Here is a 19,207-nt window from a genome sequence, read left to right as displayed (position 1 = left end):
AAAATCAGAATTTAAGAGCCAGGATTCTCTGGGTTATGAATTCAAGAAAACTGGCCATCCAAAATTAAGTATAAGGGGCTAAAGAGAGACTGAGTGGTGGAGCACTTGGCTGGCATTTGTGAGGACCCATGTTTGATCCCAAACAAGAAAAAAGAAAGAAAGAGAGAGAGAGAGAGAGAGAGAGAGAGAGAGAGAGAGAAAGAGAGAAATCAAAATAACAATTTGTACGGCTGCCACACAGCCCCGGGTTTGATCTCCAATACCATCTAAACTGGGCAGTAAGATGCAGGCCTATAGTCCAGGCATTCAGGAGGTGATGGCAGGAGGAGCAGACGTTTAAGGTACATAGCAAGCTAGAGGCCAGCCTGGGCTACATGAAACCCAATCTGACAACATACAATGGGGGCCGCAGAGATGGCTCAGTGACTAGAGCACTTGCCTACAAGCATGCAGGCCAGAGTTTGGAGCTCAGGACCCACGTAAATATCAGGGAAATGTAGCAGCCCACCTGTAATCCATCCTTTAAAAGTACAGACAAGGTGAGTTTGAGGCTAGCGTGGTCTACAGAGTGAGTTCCAGGACAGCCAGGACTACATAGAGAAATCCTGTCTCAAACAAAACAAAACAATAACAACAACAAAAGTAGAGACAAGAGGTCCCCCATATGGCAGGCTTTGGGTTTGAGAGACCTTGCCTTAAAGGGAACCGTGAAAGATACATACAGGATGGTTCCTGACATCAACTGACATTCAGACTCTCATGTGCACACTCACACATACATGTGCCCAGGAACGTGCAAACATATATACACACTCACGTTCGCTACACACACGCATAAAAATGAAAAAAGGGAATTACACACACACACACACACACACACACACACACACACATAAAATTAAAAAATTTTAACTAAAATAAGCATGCTGGGACTCCAGTGTAGAAATAGAATTTCGAGGGCCATGCATGGTGCTGCATTGTTTTAATCCCACCATTCCAGAGGCACACCCAGGTGGTTCTATGTGAATCCGAGGCCAGCCTGGTCTGCATAGTGAACTCCAGGACTGACAGAGCTGCATAGCGAGAGCCTGTCTGCCTCAAAAGAGAGCCAGTGAGATCCTGACAACCAGGACAAAGCCTTTGCTGTGTGCTGGGCACTATCCTCTGTGTACACCCACAACCTGTGCAACTACGGCGTGGGTCCTACAGCCTCGCCCTCAGCTGAGCTGTAACTTCAACCTCAGTGACACCTGATCAATGACGAGATGTTCCCATAAGTTGACAAATGTTTGCAGTCAGTGTGGTGTCAGGAGGGAGGAGGTGACGCACGGAATTGGGTCTCATTACCTGTCTGTGCCCGCTCAAAACAAGATGGGCGTTCTATGAGAAACCAGTGAAACCCCTCCAGTGAGCTTTTTCCTTTATGTTTGTTTATTTTTGTTTTTAATTACATACATACATACGTATGTGGCTTTGTAGGTGTGTGCGTGTGTGAACGCAGGTGCCTATGGAATCCAGAAGAGGGCACAGGATCTCTTGGAGGTGAAACTACAGGCACTGAAAGTGGGTGTTAGCAGCCAAACTTGGGTCCTCTACATAGTAGTTTGACTCACTTGAGCCATCTCTGCAGCCACATCTATTAACAGCTGAAATGCCACCAGATGACAGAAATACATGTTTTTTGTTTTTTTAAAGATTTATTTATTTATTACTATGTATACAGTGCTCTGCTTGCTTGTACACCTGCATGCCAGACGAGGGCATCAGATCTCATTATAGATGGTTGTGAGCCACCATGTGGTTGCTGGGAATTGAACTCAGGACCTCTGGAAGAGCAGTCAGTGCTCTTAACCTCTGAGCCATCTCTCCAGCCCTACATGTTCTGTTTTGGTTTTTTCTTTTTTTAATTGAAGGAATAAGATATAAGTATGAAAGAGGCTTTATCTACAAAACAATTTCCATGTATGATTATAAATATTTAGTAAATATAGAAAAGGACTCAGCATTGAGAACATACTGAAGCTCCGCATGGTGCTGCACACTTTTAATCCAAGCATTCCCAGGAGGCAGAGGCAGGCGCAGACTGACTGCTGAGTTTGAGGCCAGCGTGATCTACACAGCAAGATCCAGGCTAGCCAGGGCTGCATAATGAGACCCTCTCTCAAAAAGAGTATATTGGAAAGGAAATGATGTTTTGTTTTTCTTTTTTTCTTTTTCTTTTTTTTTTTTTTTTTTTTTTTTTTTGGTTTTGGTTTTTCGAGACAGGGCTTCTCTGTGGAGCCTTGGCCATCCTGGACTCACTTTGTAGACCAGGCTGGCCTCGAACTCACAGTGATCCGCCTGCCTCTGCCTCCCAAGTGCTGGGATTAAAGGTGTGCGCCACCACACCTGGCTTTGTTTTGTTTTTCAAGACAGGGTTTCTCTGTGTAGCCTTGGCTGTCCTGGACTCACTTTGTAGACCAGGCTGGCCTCAAAACTCACAGAGATCCACCTGCCTCTGCCTCCTGAGTACTGGGATTAAAGGCGTGCGCCACCACGCCTGGATTTGAAAATTATTTCTTTTAGAGCAAGGACAGATGCCCTTAATAGATATTTTTAATGGATTTTTTAAAAAGTACAATGGGCATATTTTTATTCACTCCTTATCTCCGTGATATTGTTTGGTGTCCTTGTGTACTTTACATGTGTACTTTAGCATTTACAGGGCGCTTTCTAAATACCCGTTCCCATTAAAGGAAGCTTCGACTTGTCCAAAGGACTCAGCCACCAATTAGAAGAAGCACCAGCTGGGTAAAGAGACAGTCTGAGCATCAGTAAGGGTAGCATTTACAGACAGAATGAAGGATAGTGAGTCAGTTTAAATCCCTACATTCGCTGTAAATTATCTAACTTCATGGGACAAGAGAAACTAACTAGAGATGATAAGGTCAAGAGTCAGGCATTCCAATGGAGGCTGATCCACAGCGAGGGTCTGCTAACTCCGTGAAGGGCTGGCCAGTAGATCCTCTAACTCTGTGGTCCAATAGGGTCTCCATCACAACCAGCAGGCTGGGCTCCTTACCATGCAAAGATGCTCTAACTGTGCATAGCTGTGTTCTAATAGAACTTTACTTTAAAAAGCGCCAGGTTGAGTTTCATCTATAGACGTTAATTTATTGCCCTTTCAGCTAAAAGAACTAAACAGTTGATGGCAGGCACTTTCATTTTTAAAAATACAGCAAATGAATGAGGAAGGGAAGGAGCAATACAGATGCAGACATTTGCCCTGGCTGGAGTCAGGGAGGAAGGTGTGCTACCACCAGAGAGAAGCAGTGGTCCTGGAGCCCTTGAGCATCTCCTTGGGAAGCAGTCTTGAAATAGATCTTGAAGCCGGGCGGTGGTGGTGCACGTCTTTAATCCCAGCACTCGGGAGGCAGAGGCAGGCGGACCGCTGTGAGTTCGAGGCCAGCCTGGTCTACAAAGCCAGCCCAGGACAGTCAAGGCTACACAGAGAAACCCTGTCTCGAAAAACAAAAACAAACAAACAAACAAACAAACAAAAAGAAATAGAGCTTGAAAAGAAGATGCTGATGGTGAGGAAGAACCTGTTCACCTTGCTAGGTGTGGTGCCGCACGCATGGTGCTGCATCCCTGCATTCCAGCACACAGAGGCAGGAGGATCCCTGTGAGTCGGTGGCCACGCTCGTCTACAGAGCCTGTTCCAGCCAGAGCTACATGTTGAGGCACTGACTCAAAGCAAACAAACCGAAGGCTTCACCTGAATAAGCCGCATGAGAAAAAGAAAATGCAGCAGGAGAGAGTGCTGGCTGGGTGAAGGTCGACAGCAGAGTGCCTGGGTAGCAGCGAGCAGAAGCAGGTGGATTGCTGTGGGTCTGGCCAGCAGAGTGCGGTCCAGGACAGCCAGGGCTACACAGAGAAACCCTGTCCCAAAGAAGAAAAAGAAAAAGAAACAGACTCCTACAGGTTGACCTCTGACCTCCATGCTCATGCTCTGGTACACACATAAAATAAATAATTGGGGCTGGAGAGATGGCTCAGAGGTTAAGAGCACTCACTGGTTGTTCTTCCAGGAGTCCTGAGTTCAATTCCCAGCAACCACATGGTGGCTCATAACCATCTATAATGTGATCTGATGCCCTCTTCTGGCCTGCAGGCATACACGCAGGCAGAGCACTGTATGCATAATAAGAAAGAAAGAAATATTTAATAAATAAATATTATTTTTAAAATGTTAGAGAGTCTAAATTTACAGCCTACCTGTAATTCCAGTGCTTGGGAGGCCGAAGCAGGATTGTGAGTTCTAGACCAGCTGAGGCCCAGTAGCAAGAGCCCACAGCATGAATGAATGAACGAACAAGCAGATGGATGGATGGATGGACGGATGGATGGACGGACGGACGGACGGACGGACGGACGGATAGATGGATGGACAGACGGACGGACGAATGAATGAATGAATGAATGAATGAGGGGAATCTAGAGCTGGGTGCTGGAGCACAAACTCATAATACTAGTCAGTACCCAAGAGTGGGACTCAAGAGGATTTCGCTCTAGGCCCAAATGGGCTACAAAAGCAAGATCTTGTCCCCCGCACCCATGCCATAATAACAAAATAAATAAATAATAGACTGTGACAAATCCAACAGACTCACTGATGACAGAAGTGGGTCATCAAGATAAAAGAAAACAAAACAAAACAAAGCAAAACAAAAAACCACAGATTCTAGTTAGTAAGTTATTTACAGTCTATGTTGAATGCAGACTAGAACATCACCTTTGCTATCTCACCAGGAAAAAAACACCTCCCAAACCACTGTTAGGTCGTTCCGTGATAAGCCCACTCTGACCCAAACATAATAAAGACTACAGAGAGGCTCGGCTTGGGCTTTTCCCTTTTTGTTTTTGACAGTGCTAGGACTCGAACTCAGGCCTCTGTGCGCATGCCAGGCAAGCCTTCACTACTGCCCTGTCTTTTATTTCCCCACACAGACCACCAAGCTCCTCGTGCCTTCATTTTACTTAGAACTCACAAATACACCAGTGACCTGAGAAATCATTGTTCCTGCTACAGTGTCGTGTTTTAGAAAGTAGACCGTTTGCTTGACAGGCATCACAGGAGTCATCACAGGGGGCGGCTAAAACCAAGGGGAAGTTTGGTGCAGAACCCAACACTCTCTTAAGTGTCCCATAAGATACTCATTCATTAGGAGGCGGGACAACACTAAAGACAAAGAAATACAGTATATTTCTTTGGGAAACTTGGCAAATATACTTTGGAGTAACGATGAACGAGACACACACACCATGTCCAGCTGCCCAGCCTCCCTCAGGTGGACACACACACCATGTCCAGCTGCCCAGCCTCTCTCAGGTGGACACACACACCATGTTCTGCTGCCCAGACTCCCTCAGGTAGACACACACACACACCATGTCCAGCTGTCCAGCCTCCCTAAGGTGGGACACACACACCATGTCCAGCTCCCTGGAAGACATGACTCTCATCCAGTGGCAGACTAAATCACTCACCAGGGAGAAAACAATATACCAAAGAGCATGAGGGAGACGAGCAGACCAAAGACTTGCTCTATGGTGGCCTAGAAAAAAAACTACAATAATCCACCATGGCTTGACACTGAACAACTCTTCTTAGACCAAGAAAGTGCCCTAGTCAACAGTAGCTGTTACAATATTTTGTTTGTTTGTTTGTTTGTTTCTAGACAGGGTTTCTCCTTGTGGCCTTGGCTGTCCTGGAACTCACCACCACCACCCCCTGGCTACAATGTTTTGGTTTTCAATGAGCTGGGATTGAGCACAGGGCCTTGAGCATGCTGGCCAAGCACCCTCCCACTGAGCTACAGCCTCTTCTGTGCTCCTCTTTATTTTTATTTATTCATTTTATGCACGCTGGTGTTTTGTTTTGCCTGCATATATGTCTATGTGAGGGTGTTGGGTCCCCTGGAACTGGAGTCCCAGGCAGGTTGCGAGCTGCCATGTGGGTGCTGGGAATTGAACTCAGGACCTCTGGAAGAACAACTAAATGCTCTTAAGCGCTGAGCCATCTCTCCAGCCCCCGCCCCCACCCCCTTTTTAAGTGCGCGTTTTGTTTTTAAGTGAGTGTTGGGGGAGGGGTGGTTGTGGGACAGCTTTCAGGAGTTCTCACCTTCCACCTCACTGAAGGGGGGAGGGGGAGGGGGAAGTTTGTGGGGGGGGCTCTCTTCTGTGACCAGACATACTCCAGGCTAACTGGACCTCAAGTTTCAGATGCATACTACCGCCTCTGGCTAATTACTTGGGTTTTGTTGATCTGGCTGAGGTGCTCTAGCTAGCAGGCAGGCTGGTCTGCGGATGAGCTGGGTGGGACAGGCCAGAGCCTATCTCGGCCTCTCCCCTGACGCAGGCTCCTGTGTGTTATCTGGGAACCCCTCTGCCTCTCCCACTGCAAAGCTGTGGCAGGATGGTCTTTCCCTGACAAGCATATCATAACACAAACACTGAGGCTGGAAAACATTAATAGAGGCGCAAAGTGTTTTCATTTCACAGCCGGGAACACTCCTGCCAGAGCTCCTCGCTCCTGTTACCCCACTTAGAAAACAGCTCAAGAAGATAAATAATCAGAAATCGCAAACCAGGTTGAATTTACGTAACACAAGGAAGTAGAGCTGGTCCAACATAGGAGGCAGGCAACAGGCTAGGCCAACCTGTAGGTGGATTAAATGGAGCACAGAGCACAGAATAAAGAAAAGATTAAGGCAGCAATTAACACCATCTCTGGGGCTGCTGAAGGCTTTAACCACCCCAGGCACTAAAAATGCCTGAGTGAGCAGGGAGCAATTGGGCCAATCTTGCTTTATTCCTAGCTCTTGGGAGGCAGAAGCAGGCGGATCTCTGTGAGTTCAGGCCAGCCTGGTCTATAGAGAGAGTTTCTGACGAGCTGTATAGACCCTATTTAAACCCTGTCTCAGTCAAACAATCAACCATTGGCGCCAAAGGGAAAGGGATAGAAAAACCACTGCGGACAAAGGATACAGCGAAGTTGCTTGTTACTTTGCTTGCATATGCCATTTCTTTAACTTTTGCTCCAAATGGCATCTTCACTTTTTTTTTTTTTGTCAACTTTTCCTTGGGGAAACTGCAGCCTCCAAGTCCCTCCCCAACCCCCAAGGCCCTAATACCTTCGGGGCTCCAGGGCTTCCTCTCCCAGCTCCCTGGAGGACATATAGGGAGATTATCCTAGATGCATGGGCGTTGACTGTGGGAAGAGTTCCAGCAGCTCCCAGGAGCACTGAAGGTGCCTACAGGACTACTTATTTTCTGGCTGTTCTTAACACTGATGTTGAAATGTTAGTGTTGCCAAATGTAACAAATAAATCACTTAGCACACATAGGTGCTGTGTTTTAAATACACAAGTATTTTTGTGGTGGACTGTCTTTGGGGTATGGCTCCCCACAGCAGAGGGTCACATTCCAGCAAGCACACCTGATCCCCGTCCTGTGTCTGTCACCCGCTCACTTCTAACTGCTTGCTTTAGGCAGGTCAGTGATCACCTGTGCTTACTCACCAAGGATAACAAATCTGGACTTGTAAATTGATCTGATTTTCACGCTGCTCATCCCCACTTCTCTGCACATCCCCGCTTCTCCTGTCTGTCTGTCTGTCTATCTGTCTGTGTGTGTCTCTCTCTCCCTCCCTCCCTCCCTCTTCCTCCCTCTCCCCCCCTCTTTCCCTCTCTCTCTCCCCCCTCTCTCCCTCTCTTCTTCTCCCTCTCTTCTTCTCCCTCTCTCTTTCTCTCTCCCTCCCCCCCCACATCTGTCTCCCTCTGAGACAAGGTCTCTCTATGTAGCCCTGGGTGTTCTTGAACTCACATTCTGGGCATGGTGGCACACACCTTTAATCCCAGCATTCCAGTGACAGAGGCAAGCAGATCCCTGAGTTCAAGGCCAGCCTGGTCTACAGAGTGAGTACCAGAACAGTCAGGACTATTACACAGAGACACTCTGGGAACACAAACAAACAAACAAACAAACAAACAGTTTTGATGCCTTGCAGCAGTCATGTCTTCAGCCTCCTAAGAAACCTCAACTTCTACAACAGTTACTCAGAGAGCCTTCATAGTCAGTCTTCCCTCATATGGCTGGCGCCTTTTATACTTTTGGTTGTGAGCCTAGCCTTTAATGGCTGAGCCATCTCTCCAGCCTGGTGTGGTGGCTTTTAAGAGACCTCCCGCTGGGTGGTTTGGCCAGTAGAGACAAAAATGCTGAACTCTGGGAGCTGGAGGGACTCCCAGTGGTCAATACTTCTTCCTGCTTGCCCAGGGGACCCAAGTTCCGTATCCACCATGCACAGCCAACGTATCACAACTGCCTGTAACTTCGGACCTAGAAATCTAGCATGCTCCTCCTGGCCTTCTCAGCCACCTGCACATACATGGCATAATACATCCACATAGACACACACACATGAAACAAATTGAACATATTAATCTTTTTTAAAAAATGGAACTTCATGATTTCTAATTCCAAGCCATCACTCACACACACACACACACACACACACACACACACAGAGAGAGAGAGAGAGAGAGAGAGAGAGAGAGAGAGAGAGAGAGAGCACCATATCTCTTCTGCAATTCCTAAAATAGTCACCATGCAAATATCTAGTATTTATTTCTTAAATAATTAATGGTGCTGTAATAAGTCTGTCATAGATACAAGAGACTGCTGGATTATTTGGGCAGTGCAGAAGGAAAGCAAGTGACTTAACCAAGCACTTTATAAAAGGCACCGTAAGGAAGCACTCTTTCCATGCTTGGTGTCTCAGGCCTCGGTTTGTTAAGCCGACCATACTGTAATCTGAACTGCAAGGAGAGCAGGCAGGCCACCGCCTCCCATGCTAGGCCAATCCAAAGACACACCTGCGTGCACTTCCGACCCTCACTGATTCCAACAAGGAGAAAGTAGTCTCCAGGTTCCAAATGTCAGGAGATAATGGCTTTTCCACAGGTGGCGAAGTCCCTGGGCAGCGGGTTAAAGGTTACTGACCCTCGGCGCAAAGTCCTGGCTGGACAGCTTCCAGCCTCACACTTACTCACTGTTGACTCGACAGGGGATGCACGCAGTGCAGTGCAGTGCCTGGTTTTAAGGTCTACCCCGCTCCATGCGAGCTGATAGTCAGATCAGGATTTTTGCTTTGAGAAGCAAGCCAGCGCCTTTCTCTGGAGAGGGTCGGTGCCACCAGGCTTATGTTTCATGGGGAGAAAGAAAAAAGCTCAGGACTTTGGACCTAACTGTGTCAAAACCTGGGGCTTGAAAGGCCAGGAGGGTGGCCTGGTGTGACACACTTGACCTCCATAAGTCTGTTTGCACAGCCGCAGGATGGAACTAACAAGGGCCCACTTCCTAGGGGTCAGAAAACTATGAAAAACATTGAGATTTTAGTAGCCGTTGCCAAGTGCTGTCCAAATAGAGTGAGACTGTTTACACCCTTTCAAGAACAGCCCTTTGTTACACATTTGCTAGCAATGAAGTGGTTTGTGGCATTTGTTTGTTGTTTGTTTGTTTTGAAGGCAGGATTTGGAGTGACTGGAGAGATCTGGCTGCTCTTGTCCAGGACCAGGGTTCAATTCCCAGCATCCACACCCACAACCATCTGTAACTCCAGTCCCAGGAGACCTGATGCTTTCTTCTGACCTCTACGGGCACTGCACATACGTGGTGTACAGATACACATAAAGTAAAAAATAAAAAGAGTCTGAAGCTAGGCATGATGGCATTTGCCTTTAATCCAATACTTAGCAGGCAGAGGCAGGCTGGTCTCTATAATCTTAAAACTATCAGGTAAAGCAACAAAAGATATCTTTACGTTGGTTGATGCATCATAGGAAGACAATCAGCGTCTGGGAAGATGGTTCCTGGGCAGACACCAGCGTCTCTTTCCCTCCCTTCATGTCTCTCTCACAGCCACAGGCAAGGTTTTGGAAAGTGAACACACTGCAATTATCCCTAAGCCTGATCTAGTTTAAGTGTGGGCCCAGTGTGCATGAGGCCTTGGGTTCATCCCAGCACGAAACAGACCAGGCCTGGAAGCTAGTACACATCTGTAATCCCAACATCCGGGAGGTAGACGAAAGAGGGCCAGAAGGTCAGCTGTGGGGGCCTGTTAGGTGACACAGGAAGCAAAGGTGCTTGCCCCGAAGGCAGACAATCTGAGTTCAAGCCCAGGAACCCGTGTAAAGGTGGAAGAGGCCGAGAATGGTGATGCACCCCTTTAATCCCGACAGATGGATCTCTGTGAGTTCGAAGCCAGCCCGGTCTACAAAGTGAGTCCAGGACAGCCAAAGCTACAAAAGAGAGACCTTGTCTTGAAAACCTTTAAAAAAAAAAAAAATGGAAGAAGAGAACCAACTACACAAAGTTGTCTTCCGTCTGTCTTTCATTTAGACATTGGGGCATTTTCCACTTTTCACACCTCATGCACACACAGAATAATTTTTCCCCCCAAGACAGGGTTTCTCTGTATCCTTGGCCGTCCTGGACTAATTTTGTAGACCAGGTTGGCCTCAAACTCACAGTGATCTGCCTACCTCTGCCCTGGCCCTGCACACCCCACCCCCCTGGAGTGCAGAATAATTTTTAAAATTTTCAGAGCAAATAGCAGAGGGTTTTCACTTTACTTTAGAAAAAAAATCCACAGATTGATTTGCAGCACTGCGTGGAATAATAATAATAATGATAAATATTTTTATTTCATTTATTTTATTATTTATTTTATTCCAATTTATTTATTTTATTTCATTTTCCCTGCATATGTATCTATGTGAGGGTATCATTTGGAGTTACAGACAGTTGTGAGCTGCCCGTGTGGGTGCTAGGGACTGAACCTGGGTCAACCGGAAGAGCAGCCAGTGCTCTTAACCACTGAGCCATCTCTCCAGCTCCTAAATAAAATTTTTTTTTTTTTTTGGTTTTTTGAGACAGGGTCTCTCTGTGTAGCCCTGGCTGTCCTAGACTCGCTTTGTAGACCAGGCTGGCCTCGAACTCACAGAGATCCGCCTGCCTCTGCCTCCCGAGTGCTGGGATTAAAGGCGTGCGCCACCGCGCCCGGCTAATAAAATATTTTTTAAAGAAAAAAAAGCTTAGTGAATTCCAGGACCCTCTCTTCCCTGCGGCAAACACTCCTTTGGTTTTACCGAGTATAAAAAGGGGCAATGAGCTGGGCATGGTGGCGCACGCCTTTAATCCCAGCTCTCGGGAGGCAGGGGAAGGCGGATCACTGAGTTCGAGGCCAGCCTGGTCTACAAAGTGAGTCTAGGACACCAAGGCTACACAGGAAAACCCTGTCTCAGGGGAAAAAGAAGCGGGGGAGTAGGAGGCAATGGCTCTAAGGTTAAGAGCACTTGCAGAGGACAAGTTTTTATTCCCAGCACCTGGGCTGGGCTGTTCCCGACCTCCCCAACCTTCTGCAGCTCTAGCTATGGGAGGGGCTGACACTTCCGACCACTGTGAGCACCTGCATTCATCTGCACACACATGTATTTAAAAATAAGAAATATCTTTTTGGAAAAGTCCATCCAGCCATGCAGTACAAGACTCAACTTGATGAGTATCCAGGCCACCTCTGCATCTTTCTACATCCGTCTTCAGTTTGAGCTGGTCTGTAATACTGCAAGGATGCTCACAAAGAGCATCTCGCATGATGAAGGAGGAAGCTCGCCTCCCTGCCAACGTCCTCATCTCCTCTCCTCCTCCACTCATCTTACGTCCTGGCAGACCGCCCCACGAACGAGCCATGTCCCGGGACTCTCAAACATGGTTTGTCCAGTCGGCTGCAGACTGTGGCTCTGACCCTCCCTCTTCTTCCATAGCCAAGTTTCTTCAGTGGGTTGACTCAAGCCTGGATTTCCATCATCTTTCAGGTAACCCTAGTTAGAAAGTGAGTTGTGGGACCAGAGAGATGGCTCAGCACCTCAGAGCACTGGCTGCTCTTCCAGAGGACTCGAGTTGGATGCCCAGCACACACATGATGGCTTAGAAACAACTGTAACTCTAGCCCCAAGAGATCCGACGCCCCTCTTCTGAACTCCCAGGGCACCAGACATGCATGTGGTACACCTACATACAAGCAAGCAAAACATCCTACCTCCTTGTCTTTACTCTCCCTAGTTTCTGTCTGAAGACCGGAGTGAAGATCAGAAGTAAACGTGTCGAGGCTACTTACATGTGTTCTGTTTTGTTTTTTCGAGACAGGGTTTCTCTGTGTAGCCTGGGCTGTCCTAGGCTCACTTTGTAGACCAGGCTGGCCTCGAACGCAGCGATCCGTCTGCCCCTGCCTCCCTAGTGCTGGGACTAAAGTCATGCACCACCACGCCCCGCTACTTACATTTTTTATAATTAACAAGAATTACTTTCAAGCCGGGCGTGGTGGCGCATGCCTTTAATCCCAGCACTTGGGAGGCAGAGGCAGGCGGATCACTGAGTATGAGGCCAGCCTGGTCTACAAAGCGAGTCTGGGACAGCCAAGGCTACACAGAGAAACCCTGTCTCGAAAAACCAAAAAAAAAAAAAAAAAAAAAAAGAATTACTTTCAATTAAAACAAGCAGGTCATGGTAGCACACGCCTGAAAAACCCAGCAGCACTCAGAAGGCCGAGGCAGAACAAGAGGCTTGGGTTTGAGGACAGCCTGGGTTACGTAGCTGGTGTTAGACCAACCAAAGCTACGTATCAAGACCCTGCCCCCACCCCACCCCCAACAGCAGCAACAAAGAGTGAGTTCCAAGGACTGGTTTAAAGTTAGCTCCTTCACTGGCCTTCCGTGAAACATCCTAACTCAAAGCCCAATTTCCCCAAACTTCTTATTGTAAAAAGCGCCTTTCCAGATTTAATTGCTTCTTAGCACTTGCATCCTTGTAAAGTGCCAACGTTACTGCTTCCTAACTCAAGATTCGAATCTTTTAGGCAAGAGATCTGGCCTAAAGCAACTTATCTCCCAGCCCCTTTGCACTGTCCAGGATAAGCACTCAACACACACGTCAGGTGACGACGTCACAGAGTTTACAGATTAATTCTCAGCATGCAAACCTTGAGTATCCCCAGTGGGACTGTGAGTACAACCTTCTCACTGCAGAAGGTTTCCAGTGGGCTGATTTTTTTTCATTTCACAATTGTGTTGGTTAACTTTTCAGGTTGATAGGCTGTGGAGACGGCTCAGTGGTTAGAAGCACTGGCTGCTCTTAAGAGGACCTGGGTTCCGTCCCCAGCACCCACGTGGTGGCTCATAGCCATCTGTAACTCCAGTTCTAGGAGATTCCAGAGCTCTGCACATACACACATGCAGGAAAAACAAACAAACACAAACAAACAGGCATAAACAAAACACTGCAATCCTGTTATTTATTGTTAGGGCCAAAATACTGTTAATAGTCATACACGTGTGGGCATAGGTGCATGTGGCTGGATGCTGTCCGTGTGTGCGTGTGCATGGATGCATCAGACCACCTTCTCCTTGAGGAGTCCCAGCAATGAGCTCCGTGAGGAATGAGGTTAAGCCAGAGGTTTCTAAAATTATAACAAAGCAACTCAGATATTCCCTGCCAGATCCACCTACCCAGAGAAAAGACTGACAGGATTCAAGCCCCGCCTCAGAGCTTGAGACCAAATGTCACCCCCAAGCAATCCAAATGCCAAAACTTCAGTAACACAGGCAGGGCACTCCCAAAAGCTCACTCTGAGAAAAGCCCTCATTAAAGTCAAGAGTTATATTTAGCAAAAATGGAACAGAAGTTATATTTAGATGAAATGACTTAAAAGAATTTTACCAAAAACAGCATGTTTAGACTGATCTGCAAAAAAAATAAAATAAAAAAATAAAATAAAATAAATAGGGTTTTAGGATGGTTGGATGGCTCAGCAGATAAAAGCGCCTGCCACCAAGCCTAGGGACCCGAGTTTGATTCCCCCGGCCCCACAGGAGAGAACTGACTCCCACTTTGTCCTGACAAGGTACATGTGCCTCCACCTGAAAAAAAATTAATAAATAAAATGTAGCAAAGTGTACGAATCAATTTTCAAAATAGAGAAAAGGTTTTGCTTGGTTGTTATATACATTTCCCACAAACAACCTCCTTCTGCGCTTAGGGGTTTCTGCTTGACTGGAGGAGTGGGGGAGGTGGCACGCTGAGGATGTCTGCAGCCCTCAGGAAGCATACTGTAACGTACTCACAGGTCAGCACACACTGAAAGCCTAGGACGGTTCCATACAGAAGTCATCCGGACAGCCTGACCTCAGGATAGCGACTCCTAAACGTGTGCTGCTGCGCTGAGCACCTCTCCCTACACACGCCTCCTTCCAGGGTGATCAGCACCCACACTGTGATCACAAAGTACTCTGTCAGCATGAAACTATCTTGCAGAACCACAGCCAGCACTGTCCATTTGGCTCTTCCTTTTGCTTTTGTTTTGGGCACAGGCTCCTCCTAGGTAGCCAAGGCTATCCTCAACCTTGCAGAGATTCGCAGAGATTCTCCTGCTGGTCCGTTTGTGTTCTGGGGGTTAGCAGGATGTGCTCCTGTGCTTGGCTTAATTTACATTTCCTTAGCAAAATTGCAGTCAGCATCACCTATGTGCTCCTGTAAACCTGCAAAGTCTCCTCCAGAATGAAGGTATATTCACTATAATCAGGCATGGCGGCATACGCCTGTGATGTCACCAAGAGGACCAGCCTGGTCTGTTTAGCAAGCCGGGACTACACTGTTGAGACCTTGTCTCATAACGTTTCCAAGTACTAGGAATAGTACAAAGTGTAGCAGTTATTCCTTTCTCCACAACCTCAGGTTCCCCAGGGCCTTGAAAGAGAAGTGCGCTCTTGGTGACACATCTGTAAACCTAGCACGCAAGAGGCTAACATAGGAGGATCCAAGTTCAAGGCCAACCTGGACTATGTTTTGAGACCCTGTCTCAAAACTTGTCCCTTACCCCAGGGTAAGGTGGCCTCTCCCCTGTAGCATCTCAGAAAGAGGCCATTTCCCAGCATGCCAAGCAAGCCAGAGTACAAAGCAGAGATGCCCCAGGAAGACACACCGACTGACTGCAGGACTGGCAAGTTCCCTGTGTCCAGCCAGCAAAGACGCCAGTGGGCGAGTGCTTAGGCCTCCTGTCTGCAGTGCCTAAGAGCCATAAATAACTCAAACACGATGCAGCCAGTCTCCACCTTGGCTTTTGGTTTGCTTATTTCCAGAAAATTAGAACAGAGGGAAATGGGATTTGCCCACTTTTATACTTATAGGCCTTAAAACAGCAAAGCTCACAGTCGCATAACTTAGAGGAGGAAACAAGACCTAGGAAGCCGACGAGAGACTGAATAACGTATTCCAAGAATCTTCTTCCAACCCACCAGCTCCCGCGTTAACGCTCAACTATTGACTCCACTGGGAAACAGCAGGGACCCAACTTTGTCTGGGTGACCCCTTACCTCCCATGAAAATCATATCCATTACATGAAGAAACTAATAATTTCAGCCATATAATCCAAACAAGGAGTTTAATGTGTCCTAACCTGCTTTGCCTCCTGGCCATGATGCACAGGCACAGAGTCAAACTGGAAAAGAAACTTTCCTACCCCATCAGTGACCTTTGCAACTGAGTAGCGAGGCACGTGAGGAAGACCAAAACACCGAGGGAGCTGACCTCACTCTCTTAAGCCAACTTATCAGCAGGATAAGATACAGGCATGAGATGGCAATCAGAGTCCCCAGGCCAGTGGGCTAAGACAGAGGGGTGTGGACAGCCAGCAAGACGGCTCTGTGGGTACAGACGCTGACCAGCCAAGGCTGAGGACCCGAGTCCTGAGTTGGATCATGGGAACTCACATGGTAGGAGAGAATCCAACTGACTGTCAAAGGCTGTCTTCTGACCTCCATACAGGTACCCTGCCATGAGCCTCAGATACACCCATGTGCGCAGACACATACATACATACATACATACATACATACATACATACACGCAAACATACATACATACATACATACATATGTACATGTAAAAGCAAGGTGCCCAGAGGAAATCTCCAGTTAAGAGGTAGTTTCTGATGGCGTTTAACTTCCTAGGACCTGATTTGAGCTGGTGCAGGGGCATTAGTGGCTCCTAAAGATACAATAGAAACAACGGGACGAAAGTGGCTTAACTCAAACACACAAAGATATGGGAACTCCCTGCACATGCAGGCAGGAGAAGGAAAGCTGGGGTGTGTTGGGGAGTGCCAACATTTGCACATATCTTCACCTTGAAAATGCAAAAGCAAAGGCCTAGGTCAACATACACTTTTTAAAAGGACTTCTTGAGGTGCCCTGAAGTATTGCAGGCCCAAAGCTTGGGGGGGGGGGGGTCTTCCTCCATCCCAAAGTAAAGGCAAGAGGCATGTGTGTGTGCCCGCGTGTGTGTGCGTGTGTTTCTATGCCTCTTGTCATTCATCAGAACCTCCCCAATCCTTAACCAGTGAACACACACACACACACACACACACACACACACACACACACACGCTGCACACGAATATGGAGGCCATCCCACTCCACCAAGTAAGAGTCCTGAAATGACAGTACGAACGGCACATTCGGCACCAGGTCTTCCCTGGCAGCCCTTGCTTATAGTCACATTTAAGATAAAGTTTTACTCCAGCTTAGTTCGCTCTGGGGATGCGCTCCTGAGGAGTTGACACTCCATATCCCGGTACCGAGAAGAAACCAGCTGACTCTAGGAAGCTCCGTAGGAGGCAGAGACGATGCGCAAACCACCGCACAGCAGGAAGGTGTGCACTCAAGATCTACTGGCATCCGCACAGGAAAACCTGGGTGTGGAGCAGCGGCTCGAAGGCCTTGCCAGCCCCGAACTGTACCCCTCGTTCCGCGGGGAGAGGGGCGGGAGCTTAGAGCTGGAGAGGGGTGAAGGAATCCGCCCTCATTTGCACATTGTCTGGGGCCGGGTCAATTTGCTTAATCACCGCTCTAAATGCCAGGCACACAGCACACAATGCGCTCCCATTAACAGGTTTAAAGTGTCGCAGAGCTCGCTTTAAATGAGAAAAGCCGGCAACAAAAGGGGGAAAAAGCCAAGTAAGAATGCCTTGGGTCTCCCTCCAAACCATCTCAGAGGAGTTTAAAACCCAGAGTTCTGCAGAAAAATTGAGGCCCTGGTGTGAGGATGGGGGGTGGGGACACGGGCCGTGAATAATCCACACAAAATAAAGAGTTTGTACAACTCACAGCAGCCCAGGGAACCCGGAGGTCAGCGGACAACATCTCAACCCAGTCTCCTCCAGGCCCTTGCCCAACTCACCCCCTTGCCAAAGGGAAAGCTGACCGATCTCCAGGAAGGAAAGCGAGACCCCTTCCCAACCCCCATGCCACTTCCAAAAGCAGGCACAAATCCAAGTTTTCCTTCGGAAGAAGCAAGGGATTTGGGAGGCTACAAGGACCCACCAGGCCACGATCTCCCAAAAGCTTTAAGTTAAAAGATCTTTCTCCCGGCACTGGCCAGTGCAGTCTCATACTAGGCCGCCACAGGGGAGTTTAACTCCGCAAACAAGTTCTGCCCAGGATCGGCGCAGGACGCCCCATCCCCCACACCACGGCAGAGCCCGGGGGCGCATCCCGCCGGGCCCGGCGCCCACCCGTCCCGGCACAGCGGGACTGACACTTACGGTGCGCGCTCCACCAGGAGACAGGGGTCCGTTGGAGAGGTACGGGCTGCTCAGGTCTGGAATCATCAGGAAGGGGTACCCAGGGTACGCAGGTCCCTTAAAGAAAGCTCCGTCCTGGGGCCTCCTCACTGTGGACAAAACCAAAGTAGAGTGAGGTCAGGGGTCCCCCAAACAGCGCAGCGATCTGGAACTCCGGCGGGAAATCTGGAACCCGAGCGCCCCTTGATGAGCCCCAGAGTAGCTGCTGCGGCGATGGGATTTTGGAAAGCAGGGGTTCCGCCACCCGGGCCATGGGGTACCCGTAAAGCCAATCGCTGCCGGCCGGAGAGTGGAGAGCGGCGGAGAAGGCACGTACCTTCAGCGAAATAGTCGCGCGGCTTCTGGAAAGCGTCCCGGGCGGGCTGCGGGCGCCTCTCCGCCTATGGAGGAGACACAAAGGCGAGGGCGGGTGAGCGGGAGCGGGACCCGGGTCCCCCAGGGGCTGACTGACCCTAGGAATCCCTTTACCTCTGAGTCCGAGCTGCTGCTCTGATTCTCCGATTCGTTTACCAGGGACGACTTGACCTCATCCAGGTCCCGCTGCGCCGAAGCGCTGTCGCTGCTCGGCTCTTGCTCTTCGCCCCCCTCGTCCTGGAAGGGGATCAGCTCGTCGTTCGCTCCGAGGTCGTCCCCTCCGCTGGTTGCCCCGGCTCCGGAGCCACCGCCTCCCCCGCCGGCGCCGCCACCGCGGCCACCACCGAGCTGGGGCATGGTGGGGCCACGGGCCGGGGCCGCTGCGCTTCGAGCCCCGCGCCCTGCCTGGCCCGGCCCGGAGCCCCTCCCTCCCGCTCGCTGGCCGGGCTCCGATCGTTTGGCCGCTGCAGCGACAAAGTTTTGACAGGGCGTGGCTCTGTGGGAAGCGGGCCCAGCACCGCCCAGCCGGGACAAGAGACACACTCGGCTCCCGATCGTCCCGCAGCACGGAGCCTAGGGCTCCCCCAACTAGCCGCCGCCAACGCCGCCGCCTGTTCGGCCGGGGCGTCCCAGCGCCTGGCCCGCCGGGGAGGGGCGATGGGGAAGGAGGGAGGGACCGCCCGGCGGGGCAGGGGGGCCGGAGGGAGGAGCCCCGGCTGCAAGCTGACACCCGCGCCTCACGGAACCGGGAGAACAGCAGCGCGCGCACGCACACTTGCATTCACACTCGCGTTCTGCTCGCTTGCACCTTCCGGGGACTGCACCTCCCCTCCTCGTGCAACCTCCCTACCCATCAAACTTATCCAGATCCTCTCTGTTGAACCCCAGAGCTGCCCTGGGAGGTCCTTCTCACACTCTCCCGCAAAGCCCAAGAGTCTGGCCCGCACTCCTTCGCATCCCCTAACTTTCTTTGCGAACAACCCCCAGAACTCCGCGCGCGTTCCCACTCCTCTCCCACCGCACTGGCAGGCGGCACTGCCCCCTGCGGGAAAGCTAAGGACTCGCAGGTCCGCCGATCTCAACCACTCCGCCTGCGGTTTCGCAGAGTGCAGGATCCC

The 19,207-nt window shown here is 49.5% G+C and overlaps 1 protein-coding gene and 1 long non-coding RNA gene across 3 annotated transcripts in view; one reads left to right on the top strand and one right to left on the bottom strand.

The window, feature by feature from the left end:
* The window catches only part of TCF7L1 (transcription factor 7 like 1), a 172,409-nt gene extending 153,711 nt beyond the window's left edge, over window positions 1-18,698 (bottom strand). The window contains exons 1-3 of one of the 2 annotated variants that reach the window (XM_084766551.1): window positions 18,204-18,698; window positions 18,052-18,115; window positions 17,697-17,824 (exon numbers count right to left, since the gene is read on the bottom strand). In XM_084766551.1, coding sequence (XP_084622677.1) covers window positions 17,697-17,824; window positions 18,052-18,115; window positions 18,204-18,446 — 435 coding nt within the window. In that variant the 5' untranslated portion in view covers window positions 18,447-18,698. The remainder of the gene's footprint in view (window positions 1-17,696; window positions 17,825-18,051; window positions 18,116-18,203) is intronic. The other variant, XM_084766552.1, reaches the window with a different exon arrangement.
* Window positions 883-5,603, top strand: LOC311588666. The gene is made up of 3 exons (XR_014776289.1): window positions 883-2,372; window positions 2,524-5,330; window positions 5,372-5,603. It is a non-coding gene; the product is annotated as an uncharacterized lncRNA (long non-coding RNA).
* Window positions 18,699-19,207: the final 509 nt, after the last annotated feature.

Source organism: Acomys minous (assembly GCF_964271855.1).
Source record: "Acomys minous genome assembly, chromosome: 17".
Classification (NCBI taxonomy): domain Eukaryota; kingdom Metazoa; phylum Chordata; class Mammalia; order Rodentia; family Muridae; genus Acomys; species Acomys minous.
Note: the sequence above shows the minus strand (reverse complement) of the source record. Positions and strands in the feature narration are given on the sequence as shown.